General features: G+C 32.2%; 4 protein-coding genes across 5 annotated transcripts; all 4 read left to right on the top strand.

Moving 5' to 3' along the window:
- The first annotated feature begins 1120 nt into the window (after window positions 1-1120).
- LOC105765318 (calcineurin B-like protein 7) lies at window positions 1121-3060 on the top strand. The gene is made up of 9 exons (XM_012584335.2): window positions 1121-1413; window positions 1552-1670; window positions 1774-1856; window positions 1942-2001; window positions 2077-2185; window positions 2266-2318; window positions 2432-2512; window positions 2591-2703; window positions 2786-3060. Exons 1-9 carry the CDS (start codon window positions 1376-1378, stop codon window positions 2853-2855), a joined length of 726 nt encoding a protein of 241 aa, XP_012439789.1. The 5' UTR covers window positions 1121-1375; the 3' UTR covers window positions 2856-3060.
- Window positions 3061-5621: 2561 nt separating this feature from the next.
- LOC105765317 (calcineurin B-like protein 4) lies at window positions 5622-7713 on the top strand. 2 transcript variants are annotated; one of them, XM_052625694.1, is made up of 8 exons: window positions 5622-5905; window positions 5980-6062; window positions 6134-6193; window positions 6294-6402; window positions 6495-6607; window positions 6797-6877; window positions 6954-7066; window positions 7189-7713. In XM_052625694.1, the coding sequence occupies exons 1-8, from the start codon at window positions 5836-5838 to the stop codon at window positions 7199-7201; spliced, it is 642 nt and encodes a 213-aa protein (XP_052481654.1). In that variant the 5' UTR covers window positions 5622-5835; the 3' UTR covers window positions 7202-7713. The 2 variants fall into 2 exon arrangements, with proteins under 2 accessions (XP_052481654.1, XP_012439788.1); XM_012584334.2 differs by having other exon boundaries at window positions 5623-5905; window positions 6495-6547.
- Window positions 7714-10061: 2348 nt separating this feature from the next.
- On the top strand, window positions 10062-12874 carry LOC105765316 (phosphatidylinositol 4-kinase gamma 2). Its single transcript, XM_012584333.2, has 2 exons — window positions 10062-11857; window positions 11998-12874. Exons 1-2 carry the CDS (start codon window positions 10511-10513, stop codon window positions 12373-12375), a joined length of 1725 nt encoding a protein of 574 aa, XP_012439787.1. The 5' UTR covers window positions 10062-10510; the 3' UTR covers window positions 12376-12874.
- A 695-nt stretch (window positions 12875-13569) lies between these two features.
- LOC105765315 (uncharacterized) lies at window positions 13570-14651 on the top strand. Its single transcript, XM_012584332.2, has one exon. The coding sequence runs from the start codon at window positions 13806-13808 to the stop codon at window positions 14436-14438; it is 633 nt and encodes a 210-aa protein (XP_012439786.1). The 5' UTR covers window positions 13570-13805; the 3' UTR covers window positions 14439-14651.
- The last annotated feature ends 1815 nt before the right edge of the window (window positions 14652-16466 follow it).

The raw sequence follows: 16466 nt of genomic DNA, 5'->3' as shown, positions 1-16466 counted from the left end.
TGCCGAACTCTAGGGAGTTCGGGAGGGTCTGTCTCTTACAAAAGCCATGGGAGTAGCACATTTAATTGTTGAACTAGATACTTTATTAGTAGTTTGATTATTAAGAGACCTCATGATAATATTCGTCCAATGGACACATTGATTAAAGATTGCTTAGATTTGATTAATAAAAAATAGGTTGTCAACATTCGTCACATTTTACGTGAAGGAAACAAATGTTTGACCATTTAACTTGGCACATGATGAACGTATGGGGATGACATGTCTTGAGGAACCACTTCCAAGTCTTCAACCCAATTGGATTGACAAGCATTTTGTCTTAGCCGATTAATGAAAGGATAAAATTGACACCTAAAGCCGAAAGATTTTACGGAGCACGGCTCACTTGCCTTAACCTTAAAATTTGACGTTTAAGTTCCCATTTGTCAGTATCCATGTGTCTTGTTTCCCCCTCCACCATATTCTCTACCGTTGATTTCGGAAATTTTATCGGCAATCGTTTTATTTAGGTTAAATTCTGCTATTAGTCCTTAACTTGTATTATGAATTTAATTATTGTACTTTAATTTGGTCATTTTCAATCCCCACACTTTTAAAATTTTAGTCTTACCAGATGATAACTATTAAATTTATTAAGTTATTCTATTTTTAAAATTTGATGCAACAAATATATTATCGCATCGTATAATGTTATGTCGATTGTTATATCTCATATAAACCTGAAATTTTGAAATTTGAAAATATATCGACTAAGAATGATATAATTAGAAAACATAAACTAAATTTATAACTTTACACATAATACCAGACTAATAATAAAATGTAACTAAATAAATTTATCTGATCAAAATTAAAATTTAAAAATAAAAATTAAAATTAATAAATTCAAAAACTACAGACCAAAAATACATAATCTAACAGCAGAATTAGAGATTTTATTGATATTTTCAAGATGAAATTAACAAAAGTCCCAATTGTTCGTGATTTGTAAAATACTTAATAAATAAATAAAAAGAAGATGTGACTGAACAGTTTCTCATTCCATTGTATAATTAAAAAAAAAACCCTCTTGTCTCTTAACTTAACCAAAGACTAAACCATAAACAAATGTCAAGACTTCAAAACTTCGTATCTTGAAAGCAACGGGTAATAATATCAGGAAGATTGTATCAGATACGATAAAAAAAAGGAAGCTTTCATTACCCATTTAAATTGCAGAGTCAAGCACAATATTAAAAGGAAGAAGGATACAGAGCTGGGTAAACTAGTTAATGGAGCTCTGAAAGACTGAAATCACCACTTTTTTCTGTTCTTTTTTCGAGTTTGAAGTTTGAACCCCCCCCCCGAAAAAAAAACACTGTTACAAGGTCAACTCATGCACCATAACTTGTCTTTTCTCTTGTTATTTTCATCGTTAGTAAGTTTTGTTTTGATGTTTTAGCTTCATATTTGGATTTGGCTTTTTCTTTTTTGGGATTCATTTTAAAGAGTGGAAAAGCTTGGTCCTTAATACCTGTTGGATTGATGTAAATTTTGTTTGGATTTTAACAGGCTTTTATTCGACAGACCTTTTGTTGGATTAATTGCATTCATGGGTTGTTTTTGCTTGAAGAAAGTTAGAAACAAATCTGGGTATAAAGATCCAACCATTCTTGCATCTGAAACACCTTGTGAGTTGGTCTTTCCTTTATATTTTGTTGATTCTATTATCTGGGTATTTAATTCAATTGTCTAAGAGCAAGGAAAAAAGCATTATTTCTTATAATTCAACAGTTACTGTGAATGAAGTAAAAGCTCTTTATGATCTGTTCAAGAGGGTAAGCAGCTCCATAATTGACGATGGTCTTATTCACAAGGTATTGGTGGCTTTACTTTCTTGCACCATTTTCTTTGACTTTAACATATATTTCTTAGACATTTTTATTTTTTCTGTTTAAACAGGTGGAATTCCAGCATGCAGTTTTTAGAAACAGCAGCAAGCAAAATCTCTTTGCAGATAGAGTGAGTTTATTAATTTATTCATAAATTATTATTATTATTTAGTTAAAGCTGCAATTAGTTTTTCTTATATTGCAGGTATTTGATTTATTCGATGTTAAACACAATGGGGTTATTGAATTTGGAGAGTTTGTTCGTTCTTTAAGCGTCTTTCATCCCAACGCTCCAATAGCAGACAAAATTGCATGTATGTATGTAATGTGTATCATATATAAATAACCATAGCATCATGTTTAAGGTTATCATTTCTTACTTATGTTCTTCCAGTCCTATTCAGATTGTACGACCTACGACAGACTGGTTACATTGAGGGAGAAGAGGCAAAAGAAAAAAACCACCAACTTATATATATATATATATATATAATTTATTTACTTTTTGGTTGTTTATCTGTTTTCCCTTTATTTTTCTTTTTTAATGACCAAACTGGTAGTTGAAAGAGATGCTATTGGCTCTGCTTGGTGAATCAGACCTCTTACTTTCCAATGACATGGTGGAAATGATTGTGGAAAAGGTGTTAATTATTGTAAACTTTTTTTTCTTTTATTTTTTTACATATCCTCTTTGCTTTCTTGAGAATGTATGGGTGCAGACAATGGTGGAGGCGGATTCAAACGGGGATGGGAAGATTGATGAAGAAGAATGGAGGGAATTTGTGAAAAATAATCCATCTGTCTTAAAGAACATGACACTTCCATATCTGAAGTGAGTTCATGTTTTTCCTGCTAACTTCTAAAATTAAGCTCTTTTCATTATATAGTATCCATGAAAATGTATTACTTTTCAGGGACTTAACCAGCCTTGCATTTCCCAGTTTTGTACTCAACAATGAAGCTGAAATCATTGGGAATAAGTAACATTTGAAGACGGTCAAACTTGACCCAATTTTCTTTGAAGTCGGAAAAAGAAAATTTCCTACTGTAAAACTAGGGTGTGTTTGTGCCTTGTGGTTATTATTACCTTTGAAGAGGCCTCTGCAACTTAATTTAAACCCTCTGTTTTCTTGTTTCCTACAGGATTCAATCAAATGTTATAAATTATTCATTTTAGTGTGGTGATCAATTTTTTAGTTGGTATCGAATTAACATTATCAATATGTATAATAAAAATTAGATTTTATCAATGCAAATTTAAATTCCATTATATGTAATTTTTATTGCCTTTTACAAAGACTTATAAAGATTGAAATACTCTCTAAAAATATAATTTGTTTTTAATACAGAAAGACAATTTTATAATTTTCCTAATGGAATATGTTCGTGGATTCATGACACCAACTCAGTTAAAGACTTAATTTAAAGTCGTTTTCTATATTTATAATATATTATAATATTATTCTTTTATATATAGTATATAGTTTATAGTACATAAAAACTAAATTTATAGTAATATAAATATTTTTAAAATAAAAAATTAATATGAGCAGGTTTAAAATAGAATCGAGTTAATTATTTACAAATAATTTTTGATTTGACGAGGGAGGTTGAATTGTTGGACCTATCAGTTCTCGATCCAACCGGATCAACCAGCTGATCAAGTCTAGTTTCGAAAACATTGCATTGAAGAATAATTGATCTGAAGGTGGGAATGTGTCGATATTGAGGGTCAAAAGTAAGAATTGTAATAGGTTGGATATAAGCAATTTTTAGATTATCTAAATTCAAATTTGTAAATCTGTCTAAAAAATATTAAATATATTTATTATTCAAGAATTACTCGAATATCTCTATTCAAATCCAAATTAAATATTATTATCCATCGAATATTCGGATATATAAAAAAAATCCGTCTAAAAAATTTTCCTGAGCATTTTATATTTTAATTCAATGCTTCTTGTGGGTCTCTCTAGTAAGGGACTATAGCTTCTTGGGGTTTCTGATCTGGATTTTTAAAGGATTTGGGTCGGAAAGTACTTGTATTCAAAAGAAAGGTAATTTTTGTTTTCAGCATAAAATGGCCCCCGAATTTTACAATCATTCTCAAAATAACACCTAAAATGGACCACTTCTATTCTTGAACTTGAAAAACGTCACTATAAATAATTGATATGCCACTGAATTCAATCGGTTATGCTAGTAATTTGAGACATGTGCATTCGAGTTTAGGGTTTATGTCCAAATAAATTTAAATTTAATTGTAAATTCATGATTGTACGATTAATTGAACCATTCAAGTGAGTTTGTTTGGAATTCAAGACGTGAATATAAGTTTAGGGTTTATATTCGAATAAATTTTGGTTCAATTGTAAAGTTATAATTAATTAATTAGATAACTCAATCAATCACATCGCAATTCAGGACACATGTATATGAGTTTAATTTGAAATTAATGGTTATAAGGTTAATTGAATAATTCAATTGGTTACGTTCATAATCTTGAACATGTGTATACTAATTTAGGTTTACATTCGTACATTGATTGATTTAATTAAAAGTTGTGATTGTATGATTAATTATATAATTCAATTATAATTTAATGATATACCAATTTTAAATAAAACAAATTATCCTTTTCGTTAACCTCATTTTTCTTAGAATCCTTAAAAAAAAAAAGGGAATCGAGGATTTTGAGTTACAAAAATTAAAATTAAATTAAACAATTAAATATCGCTCAATATAACATTCAAGACTTGAACTTGATTTTTTTTCTAATTTGGTACTTAAACTTGGTATTTTTCCTAATTTGGCACCTAAATTTTTTGGGTTCAATTTGATACTTAAATTTGTTAAATGTTATACAATTACATAAAACACTAACGGTGTTAACTTTTTTTGCTATGCTACAAAAGATTATCAGTATTAGAGGAAATTCATGTTAAAAAATAGATATTAAGCTATGATTAACTAATTAATATTAAATAAGAAAAAATTTTAAAACCTCAAATTAAAAGAAATCCATTATTTTCAACTAATAAATTAATTAATTAATTAAAAGGAATTGGACATATAAAATACAAAAAAATATCATATCATCTGTTACATATCGATCATACATTGATTATTTTTGTTACCTCATAAAAAATAACATTATTAGTATATTAGAGTAATTTGTAAAATGTTTAACAAGTACCAAATTAGAAAAAAAGATTAAATATTAAACTAAAATAAAGAATCAAGTTCAAATATCAAATTAGACTTAAAAATTTTAAGTAACATCTTAAAAAAAAGTATCGGTAAAAAAAAATCAAATTCAGGTACCAAATGTCCATTAAATAATCAGTGATCTGACTCATGTTCTCAAAATGTTCTGATTGGCTCATTAAATAATCAAAGTGTGACTTGGGTTTGAATCGTTAATCACGTTTGTTGTTTGAATTTTGCTATGTTATTATAATTCATAAAAAAAAATTAAAGTGTTATTTTTTTTAATTATAGTAACAAGCTGTTTCCAGTTTTAGGTTATAAATAAATGTTAAATTAACTTGTTTTAATGGTTCAGATTTATTTTCAAAGATCCAACGTTGGTGCATGTGTCCACCGTAAAAGTTTGGACATTAATAGCGAATACATCTAGAATGGTAAGAAAAAGAATATAGGCTTTGGAATTATTTCAATTAGTCGGCAAGGTTTATGGAACAAATCAGTCGAATGTTTATCTCCCTTCTCCACCGTAAGACCTGTTTCTTCCGACCAAAACTCTTAGCGGCGAATGAAGAACCTGATTCTTACTAAAGTTTTTACCCCCAGACATCAGGAATAATAATAAAAAAATAAAGATAAACGCATGGAACCATAGAATTCATGCAAATTCCAATTCAAAATCTTTCACTCCTATCCATAGGTCTCTTTTCCTACGTTCATATAACCTTTAGACAAGAAAAAACCAAAACCATTTAAGATGGGCTGCGTTTGCATGAAGTGTCGAGTTAAATATGAAGATCCAACCATTCTTGCTGCTGAAACCTGCTGTAAGTGAGTTTCCTTTTGTCGTGTTCCCTCCCAGGATTTTGGGTTTCACCGTATCTGTTGCATGTTGTTGCAGTTAATGAAACCGAAGTTAAAGCTTTGTACGAGCTTTTCAGACAACTAAGCAGTTCTCTAGTTGATGATGGATATATAAGCAAGGTAGGCAAGCAACCATCAATATATTTTAATGGAGACTAAATTTTCTAACATTTCAGTTCCAATCTATACAGGAAGAGTTTCTACTTGGTTTGTTCAGAAACAGAAACGAACAAAATCTCTTTGCAAACAGGGTAAACTTTTTGCCTCTTTCACTGCTGGTTCCTTCCATTACAATCATCATCGTAACTTCGAGACAACAACAATTGACAAATGTCCCTGGTTCGGTAATAGATGTTTCGGTTATTCGATGCCAACAATGATGGGTTTATAGGATTCGGAGAGTTCGTTCGATCTCTAAGCATCTTTCACCCAGATGCTCCTCGCTCCGACAAAGTTGCTTGTAAGAATTTCAACTCCTTTCATGTCTCTTGAACGTACATGTGTATGAGACAATAAATTAATGAAATATGGCGAACTGTCTTCATGTTGCAGTCGCATTTCAATTATATGATATATGGCAAACTGGTTTCATCGAACCTGAGGAGGTAAAGGGCATACTTTGGACCTCATTGATTGGTTATTATCATGATCCACTGACGAGTGAGGTACTATCGTTTTTTTTTTTTTGGCCACGTCATGTCATCACTATGAACACAATATTGGTACTGTCCTCGATCTTCCCTGGTTGTCACTGAAAGTGTCTCCTTGTGACATGTCCAAGAAAATTGGCACTGCTTTATTGGTTGGCGGTTTGTGTTGGGCATTTAGGCTGATTTAGAGTTTCTTGGTTTAAGGTCAAGGAGATGATTTTGGCTCTTCTAAACGAATCAAACTTGGTCCTTTCCAATGATGTGATCGACGTCATTGTTGATAAGGTATGACTGACTAGAAGCTAGAATATTTTCATGAAGTTAACACACTAATTTCGTAGCTTTTATTTTATATGCGCAGACATTCAAAGATGCAGATTCAAATAAAGATGGAAAAATTGATATGAAAGAGTGGGATGAATTTGTAGCTCGCAACCCAATTTTGATGAAAAATATGACTATCCCACATTTGATGTAAGTTAAAATGATATTTATTTGTTATTTTCATATTGAAATTTCTAATTTCTCATATTAACGATTATGCGCATATAGTTTGTATAAATTCAAATATTCTGACATGAAATTTCACACTGCAGGGACTTGACATGACAAATGCTTTTCTTAGTTGCAGAGATTCGATATTAAAAATGGCACCATAAAATCAAAAAAAGTTCAGTATGGCAAACATTTGGCCTACTGGCTAACTTAGTGGAACAAATTCAGAACGCTTTGGTTTTGTTCATTTTAAAACCAGAAATTAGTGATTTATCATACAATTTGGGGATTCATATTTTGGAAGACTCAACGTGAGATGTGGGACATGTCATCCCTTTGGATCAACTCGAATCTCTTTAGGTGCATGTACTTCAAGTTAAACCAATTCCTTACTTATTAATTACTTAATTAATAATTCCTATACATGTTGCGACCATCTCATCAACTTTGCTGGCTCAAGGCAAAACACACCTCGTGGGCACATCATTAACTTGCTGCCAAACTCAACAGCTCTTCTATAATTTAATTTAAGCCTCATTTTTCGTACTTTTAGTCTAATTTGTTTTTTTTTTATATCATTTCCCTCTATCAAAAAGCATATAGGTGGAAATGGTATAACGATATCTTTACATTACACAATAAATGTATTCTCTTGTTTAATTCTAATAGCTATTTTAAATGAACGGTATATTTATCTACGATTAGTGTAAAAATAATAGTGGTGATGGGATTAGATACTATAACGTGAGATTAAAAAAAATTAAACACACCACACTAAAATCATATTCATAGTTAACGCATTCATCATAGTTAGAAGCTCCAGGTCTGTATCAAGGTCACCATCAATAGCATCACTAGCATCAATATCGTCACTATCATCAATATCAATATCATCAATAAGAAAAACTTTAAGCTTGTTGTCGAAGAACTTATTCAGAAATACTGTAATGAAAGGAACATAGGAGTTTGTCGCTAGGTATTTGAACAAATAGGATCGTTCGGTTCGTAAAGAACCTATCACTAAAATACCCTTAGAGGGAGATAGGGCTAAGCGGAGCGAAAAGGGTTTTCCACGAGACGGGAAATGAAAACTATTAGCCCCAGACAAAGTTTGTGAATAAGTGATTGTCTGATAATGAGTAAAAAATATCTACCTTTCTGCTAAACAGGATGTATTGAACTCATAATTCATTAAATACTTTTTATGAATATAAATTAAGCATCGTAAAATAAATCTACATCCAAAAAATAAATTAAAATTCTTAATGCTTGTTTGAATACTAATGAGTATTATTCAACCAATTGAGAGGATGAAATTAACATTTTTTTTTTAAATTTTTTGAAAATAAATTTATTCGCTTTTGTGAAAGGAGAGGGTTTGTGAATTGGGACATGGCAGGTTTAGAAAGTGAAATGTATAGGAAATGGGAAAATCAAAGGGGGGGGGGGGGGAGAGAGACAGAGAGAGGTCTTTCATGGCATGTGTGACTTGGAGGCATAATAATGCATTAAACGACAAAGTGAGTGATTACTTTAACACATTTGTAAGAAGAATTTGGGGACAGACCCTTTTCGAGTGCAACGGCAATGAACTTGGATCTTGCGTCTCAAGCTATTTCGATTGCATGCACTTGGGATTATACGTATACTATACCGGATGCGTTAGCATCATCAATAAACAAATTAAAGTTAATCTACTCTAAAAATAAATTATAAGGAAGAAAACAGAATACCAATAAATATTTTAGTTTGAAAGTTGTACTTGCTATTAAGTATTTAAATGTACTTGAAAGATGTTGGCTTTTTTTTTTTAACAAAATCTTGATATTATCTTAAATTTGAATTTTGTTAATAAAAGAAAATAATGTTGAAAGAACTTTGTTTCATTTAATGATTCGATTTCATTTAATCTTAAATTTAATTTGGGTGGATTATACTTGTAGTTATGTTTTCTTGCCTTCTCATTATGAAAAGTTATAAAATAGTCCTTCAATTTTTCAATTTTGTCTTTCTTGATCACTAGCTGGTTAATGTAGAAATAGAAATACCGAAAAATCTAATATAGTTGAGTGATCAGAAAAGACAAAACTGAATAGTTGGATAACTATTTTGTAACATTTCATAGTTGGGTGACTAAAAAAATTTACTAACGATTAAATGACAATTTTGTAACTTTTCATAATTGAACGACTAAAAAAGAAAAAAAGTTATAATTGGATGACTACTAATATTGTTTACCCATCTAATTTCAAGGAAGATCCTACGTAATACACATTCTCCACTTTTCCGTTAAATTTCCGTTAGCTTACGGGAACTTTACAACTTCAACATCTGTACGGTCGGTGGTCATTCAAAAAGCCAAATGATTTATGTTTTCCTTTGACACTAGAACATAGGTAAAATTATGGTATTTTTGGTAAGTTATGAATTTAATATTTATATTTTATATTTTAGAAATTGAAAGTTGTAATTAAATGATAACTATTAATATGCTAAATATATTATTACAAGTATAATATTATGATTATTTGTTTTTTCATATATTGCTTATAAAAATTAGTTAATAAATTTGACGAGTGTAATTTGCATTAAGATTAAAATTTTGAAATAAAAAGAATATGGGCACAAAGAATGAGCTAAATGTAAAATTTATATACAATACAAGGAGCAAATTGAAAATAATTTTAAAATTGGTCCTCAAACATTCTTTACCTTTACTGTTGCACTTAATTTTGTTAATGTCCATTGGTTGGATTCAGTATGATTATTAAATATCTAATTACTTTCACACTCTCAAATTCACTTTTACCTCACTACGCAAAATCTCAATTGTATTTAAGTCAAATCAACCCTCCTTCCTTGAACTTACCCAAACGACCGTTACTGACATTCTAACGGCGTCGTGCTCCTTAATTTAATTTAAAAACGATTCTCCCGTTGGAGTCGTTGGGTCAAAGCTTATATAAAGCCAACGGCTAGATTACCGTTCCTCCTCCACTCACTTTCCCTTCTCTCTCTTACACATCGTCGACGATTTTTGCACCGGAGCAGTGAAAATCGGCGAAAAGATCGGCCATATCACAACAGAAACGAAGAAAGCACCAAAGTCGGGGGATTAGTTTGGATCGCCAAATCCACGGGTTTTCTTTTTTCTCGTTGTTGATTCCTTTGTTCAATTTAAAAAGCTCTCGTTCTTGAACATTTGCTTTCGATTCTTTTTCTTTTGGTAAAGAATCCGCTATCTCGCAATACCCAGTTTGAGCTTTTTAGCCTTCTTCCACATTCACGATAACGAAATATTACAGCTATGTCCCCGTCTCGCTGACTGTCATTTGCAGGGATTGTAGGAAAGAATCGTTTGTTTTTCTTTTTTCTGTTCAGTCTTTCTTTTTCTTCCTTTTCTTCAATTCATCGCAGAAGAAAATGTCTGTTGCCGACTGTGCTTTGAGTCCGGTTCGTCAAGAAACGGTTCGCTCTCGCGGTTATTGCGAAAACCAAGCGGGTGAGTCGATCTTGTTTTACCTTTCCGTCGCCGGTTCGGTTATTCCGATGCGAGTTTTGGAGTCGGACTCGATAGCCTCCGTCAAGCTCCGGATCCAGACATGCAAAGGGTATGCAGTGAAGAACCAGAAGCTTGTTTGCGGAGGCAGAGAGATGACTCGGAACGATTCGCTCCTCAAAGATTACGGCGTAAAAGGTGGGAACGTTTTGCATTTAGTTTTGAAGCTTTCCGATCTTTTGCTTATCACTGTACGGACAAGCTGTGGGAAAGAATTTGAATTGCATGTTAATAGGAATAGGAACATTGGGTATTTGAAACAAAGGATAGCTAGAAAAGAAAAAGGCCTTGTGGGTGTCGATGAACAAGAGATATTCTTTAATGGTGAAAAAATCGACGACCAAAGGTTAATCGATGATCTATGTAAATATAACGATGCCGTGATGCATTTGGTGGTTAAAAAATCAGCCAAAGTTCAAGCTAAACCTGTCGAGAAAGATTTGGAACTTTCTGTTGTCGCTGAGAGTGAGCTAGATGAGAGTAGAGGTAGTGTAGGAGGAGAAAAAAACCAATCCGATGAGCATCATCAGATTGTGACAGAGGATTTCTTGTTGGAGCCTGTTTTTGTTAACCCCAGAGTGGGATTGCCTCCATTTATATGGGACATGATTCATTCCACATTTAATGGATTGGATATAGGGAACCAGCCGATTAGATCATCTGAAGGGACTGGAGGGACTTATTTCATGCAAGATAAATCGGGGCTTGATTATGTTTCCATTTTCAAGCCGATCGACGAGGAGCCAAATGCTGTGAACAATCCACAAGGGTTACCGTTATCAACCAATGGTGAAGGGCTGAAAAGGGGCACAAAGGTTGGAGAAGGAGCAGTTAGAGAAGTGGCTGCTTATATATTGGATCATCCCAAGAATGGACCTCGATCTGTGTCGGGCGAGATGATGGGGTTCGCTGGTGTGCCTCCTACCTGCATGGTTCAATGCTTGCACAAAGGGTTTAACCATCCTGATGGGTATGAACATGCACCTGAGAATGTTAAACTCGGATCGTTACAGAAGTTTATGAAGAACTCGGGGAGTTGTGAGGACATGGGTCCTGGAGGTTTCCCGATGGAGGAAGTGCACAAGATCAGTGTGTTTGATATAAGAACGGCGAATGCTGATAGACATGCTGGTAATATCTTGATTGGCAAAGGAGATGATGGTCGCACCGTGCTTATTCCAATCGATCACGGCTACTGCCTGCCTGAGAATGTAAGTAAACTCATATCATTCTAATAATGCCCTGGTTTTACATGTATATTCACCTCATATATGGGAATTTGTGATTTGAATTTAATCAATACAATAGATCATTTCATCTTTGAACTAATCTCCTTTTGCCTTTTTTACAGTTTGAGGATTGCACATTTGATTGGGTTTACTGGCCACAATCACGGCAACCTTACTCTCCAGACACTCTTAACTATATAAAATCACTGGATGCCGAACAAGATATCGCACTTCTGAATTATTACGGGTGGGATGTTCCTGTTGAGTGCGCTCGCACACTGCGAATCTCCACCATGCTTTTGAAAAAAGGTGCAGAGCGAGGTCTAACTCCCTTCACCATTGGAAGCATCATGTGCAGAGAAACCGTTAACAAGGAATCTGCTATCGAGCAGATCGTTCGTGAAGCTCAAGATTCCTTGCTTCCAGGCATGAGCGAAGCTGCGTTCATGGAAACTGTCTCTGAAGTCATGGATTCTTGGCTTGACAAGCTCACAAACTGATTTGCCAACCTAGAATACCATTACATAATTGTATGTATTCACCTAACGACGAGTCCATTTTTGTATGGACCGCAACAAAATCACGCGAACGTAGATGGCTTATCTTCTTTTACACAGGCCGAAGCTTTCGTGTTTTTTTTTTTCTTTTTTTTTTCTCCTTTCTTTCACTCAGTCAAGCTTATTACTTGACCCTTATATCAGTATCAGTACATTGAGCAGAGTCAAAGATAATAAATAATATATGTATGCTAAGATTCTATATTTATATAGATTGCAGGATCATAGCTCAAGAAGAGCTAAAAAAAAAAAACCTTGTACATACATTTGAAGTTGTCTGTAAAGATTGATTGTTCAACATTTTTCAGGGAACATTCACTTGTGCCTACAGATGCAAGTGGGAGAACAGAAAATTAGGAAAAGCTGCAAAGCAAATGAAATTACATTATGTATATGTTGCATTTGTACATACCATTTCTTCTAATTTAACTTATATTATTTATTTCTTGCATTGTCACTACAAAATATTTAGAAATATTAGTATAACATGACAACCACTCATCATTGTTACAGCATTCTAGTACAAAGTTTAATTTTTGCTGCAATTTGTTTGGTAAGTTGGCATCTCAATTATTGCAAGTTTGGCTATTTGTTTTTCCCCCACATCCGTCTGTCCTCTGCCATGAAACTGTGTTTTCCTCCCACTGTGAAAAAGGTACTGATTTGTTTTCATTGCTACTAATTTTCAGACCATCTTAGAACAAGTCTTTTTTTTTACAGTATTGACAAATAGAACCGGTGGGCATGTGGGAAAAAAGGAATCAATATCTTTTACCTAAAGATTTTCTTTTGACTCACATGTAATAGACAGATAGTAGTAATTAAGTTCAAGTTATTACCTTTATTTTATTCTTCATTTTCAAGCTTAAAATCCTACACCTTCAAATGAAAATACATGTTTTTTAAGAGAGATGACTGTTGTTTACAGTTATTGGCCGACCAAAAAAGAAAAAAAAAACTGAAATTAACTGTTTTCTTGCAAGGAATCAAACATCCTCAGAATAGAACTCACAGAACCAACATTTTCTTCTTCTTAATCCCACCTTTTTTATTTATTTATTTTTCTTAATTATCCACTGTTCTCTCTTTTCTGTTCATCTTTGATTCCTTTCCTCAAGACATCAAAAACCAAAAATCTAAAGCTTTAATTTTTGAAAATTCCTAAAAAGAGTTAAAACCCCACACTGTAAAAATACTACAAACAAGAAAATTATAACAAAAAGTCTTCACTTTTACTGTTCTACATCACATATAGATCACTTTCCTCCCCATTTTCCCTCCTTAAATACACTCTTTTCCTCCCATCCAAACACCGCTTCTCTTTAGATCAAACCCAAGAAAACAAAGCAGTTGAACCCAAAAATACATTTATAATGGTGAAGCCACAAAAGCCGCCATCTGGTCGTACAAATCTAGCTTCGTGTATTGTAGCAACGGTTTTCTTGATCTTCCTTGTAATAATAGTTCTTATCGTTTACTTCACCGTTTTCAAACCCCAAGACCCGAAGATCTCCGTCAACACCGTGCAGCTCCCGTCGTTCTCCGTCGGTAACAACACCGTCAGCTTCACTTTCTCCCAATACGTCACCGTTAGAAACCCAAACCGGGCCGTTTTCTCTCACTACGACAGCTCCATCCAGCTGCTTTACTCGGGCTCTCAAGTCGGGTTCATGTTTATACCCGCGGGGAAGATCGAAGCGGGCCGGACCCAGTACATGGCTGCTACTTTCGCCGTTCAGTCTTTTCCGTTAGCGCCACCGAATGAGGCATCGGCGGCGACGATGCCTATTACTACGACGACAATGGGGCCCATTGGTGTGCCTGGTGGGTTTGGCGGGACTAATAATGGGAATCGAATCGGACCCACGATGGAGATTGAGTCTCGGATGGAAATGGGGGGTCGGATTCGGGTTCTGCATTTCTTCACCCATCATGTGAAGGCTAAATCTGGGTGCAGAGTCACCATTGCAGTGACTGATGGGTCTGTTTTAGGTTTTCACTGCTAATTTTTTTATTGTTCTTTTTGCCCACATTTCGTTCATGTAACTTTAGACTAATTAGCTTTTTTCTTTAAAAGTTTTTAGTTTTTGAAGCTCTGGGTATTAAATTTTGTATACCCAATTTGTCGAAAGAAGTGTAAAAATTAGTGCTTTTTTTTTTTCTTTCATTGCAAGTAAGCTCTTTTAAGGATTAGAAAAAATTCCAAGTTTAGCGCTTAATTTATCAAATTGTTTATTTCTTTTTAGGTCCCTATCAAATTATTTAATAGTTAAGTAAAGAAAATTAGTGTAGTTAACCACTTTTTTATTATATATATGTTTCTGTTAAGTGGTTAACTACTTTATTATTTATTAGATAAGATAGCTACCAGTTGAGAAAGGCTAACGACGTCGTATTCATTGAATTTATGGGGAAAAAAAAGCAGGTGCAGAGTTTGGGATCATGAATCGGCGAATTAATTGTAATTGGGGAGTGAGGAAATTAGAGTGGGAGTGGGTGGGACCAAACACAACTCCACTACCCTAGAAATTCGAGTCTCTTTCTTTTCACTTTTCACTTTTTTTTTTTTACATAATGTAACAAAGTTACTAAGTTACTTTTGAAAAATACAAATTGGATATTATTGTCAATGTAAGAGGACGTGAGTTTAAGTACGTTAAAACGTATTATACTCTTATTTATAGGTTAAAAAGAGGTTATGGATAACTTTAAATATTGTATCAAAAATATTAATTTTATAAGATAAATTTAATTTAAATGATTGTATTTAATCCATGAATAAAATATAAATTAAATTGGTTAAATATTTACAATGAGCGGGTGAAATCACTTACAGATATTACGAATATCACATCATTTAATTAAATTAATAAAATTTTAGTTGTTATAAAAGAATAACTAATATTCTACTTTTAAAACTGTAAAAATCAAATTACACTGTGTGTTTACTGTACAGGAACCTTCACACTACATTGCGGGCTTGACGTATCCTTCACCTTCCTTAACACCGTATTGAAATCGAGTTTTATGTTTTATGTTTTTACTGCACAATTTAACTTTCATGAATTAGGTAAAATACGTAATAATTTCGTTTAATGCGGTTTTTTTTTTATACTATTATTTTTAAGTTATTCATTAGAGTGAGCTTAATGATTAACTCGGTAAGTTCAACGACAAATTTCAGTTGTTAGATTTATTTTATAATACATCAACTTTATTTTATGTTTTTTGTATTATTAGATAAAATTTTAAAGTTTTTATAAATAATTTTAAAAATATTTTTCAAGTAATTAAAAATAAACAATACCTCTTATAAATGTTGAGTTATTTTCACTATTTTAATATAAATATTTATTTTTATTTTAAAAATACAAAATTATAAATTAAATAAAATAATAAAAATTGTTCGGTTCAATTAACCACAAATTTTGAACTTGTACTTCAAAATTGTCCAAACACTATGGTTAGAGTTTGTAAAACGAGAAATTTTGGTCCAATTAGAATTTATCATGTGTTAGTAATATTTATCTCTAGTTAAATTAAAATAAATGAGAAATTAAATCTTTCTAGAACTTATTTGTAAATTAATAGTACTATTTAAGTATTGTTTTATCTCTAACTAATTTAAATTAATATGAGATACATAATAAATAATAAATAATAAATAAAAGATATTAAAATCATTCAGATAAATTTTTAATATCAATTCTAGAAGGCTATTGAAGTAAAATTTAGAAGATCATTGGATCAGTTCAGAAACTAGTTGCCTGAACACAAATGAGATAAAATTCAGCTTTCAAGATCAAGTCTATAAAAACTTTTGAAGTGGAATGATCCGTCATCATGTCACCTCATTTTTAAGATCAAGTCTCAATAACCATTAAAACAATTTATATCCATCCAAGATCAAGTCCAAATAATATGAAGAATCAAAAGTTTTATAAATAAAATTCTGTAATTAATCTCTAACTTTTCAAATTTTATATTTACATAATAAATTTCCGATTTTTCGAATTTTTTTAAACTTTAGTTGA

This window comes from Gossypium raimondii, chromosome 12 (genome assembly GCF_025698545.1).
Source record: "Gossypium raimondii isolate GPD5lz chromosome 12, ASM2569854v1, whole genome shotgun sequence".
Classification (NCBI taxonomy): domain Eukaryota; kingdom Viridiplantae; phylum Streptophyta; class Magnoliopsida; order Malvales; family Malvaceae; genus Gossypium; species Gossypium raimondii.
Note: the sequence above shows the minus strand (reverse complement) of the source record. Positions and strands in the feature narration are given on the sequence as shown.

Excerpts from the sequence above, each read along its gene's own strand:
- LOC105765315 (XM_012584332.2), top strand. The coding sequence starts at position 13,806 with ATGGTGAAGCCACAAAAGCCGCCATCTGGTCGTACAAATCTAGCTTCG.
- LOC105765316 (XM_012584333.2), top strand. The coding sequence starts at position 10,511 with ATGTCTGTTGCCGACTGTGCTTTGAGTCCGGTTCGTCAAGAAACGGTT. Across the intron at positions 11,858-11,997 it reads GCTACTGCCTGCCTGAGAAT|TTTGAGGATTGCACATTTGA; the intron begins GTAAGTAAACTC and ends CCTTTTTTACAG.
- LOC105765317 (XM_052625694.1), top strand. The coding sequence starts at position 5,836 with ATGGGCTGCGTTTGCATGAAGTGTCGAGTTAAATATGAAGATCCAACC. Across the intron at positions 6,063-6,133 it reads ATGATGGATATATAAGCAAG|GAAGAGTTTCTACTTGGTTT; the intron begins GTAGGCAAGCAA and ends CAATCTATACAG. Across the intron at positions 6,608-6,796 it reads ATGATCCACTGACGAGTGAG|GTCAAGGAGATGATTTTGGC; the intron begins GTACTATCGTTT and ends TCTTGGTTTAAG.
- LOC105765318 (XM_012584335.2), top strand. The coding sequence starts at position 1,376 with ATGCACCATAACTTGTCTTTTCTCTTGTTATTTTCATC. Across the intron at positions 2,186-2,265 it reads AATAGCAGACAAAATTGCAT|TCCTATTCAGATTGTACGAC; the intron begins GTATGTATGTAA and ends ATGTTCTTCCAG. Across the intron at positions 2,704-2,785 it reads ATGACACTTCCATATCTGAA|GGACTTAACCAGCCTTGCAT; the intron begins GTGAGTTCATGT and ends ATTACTTTTCAG.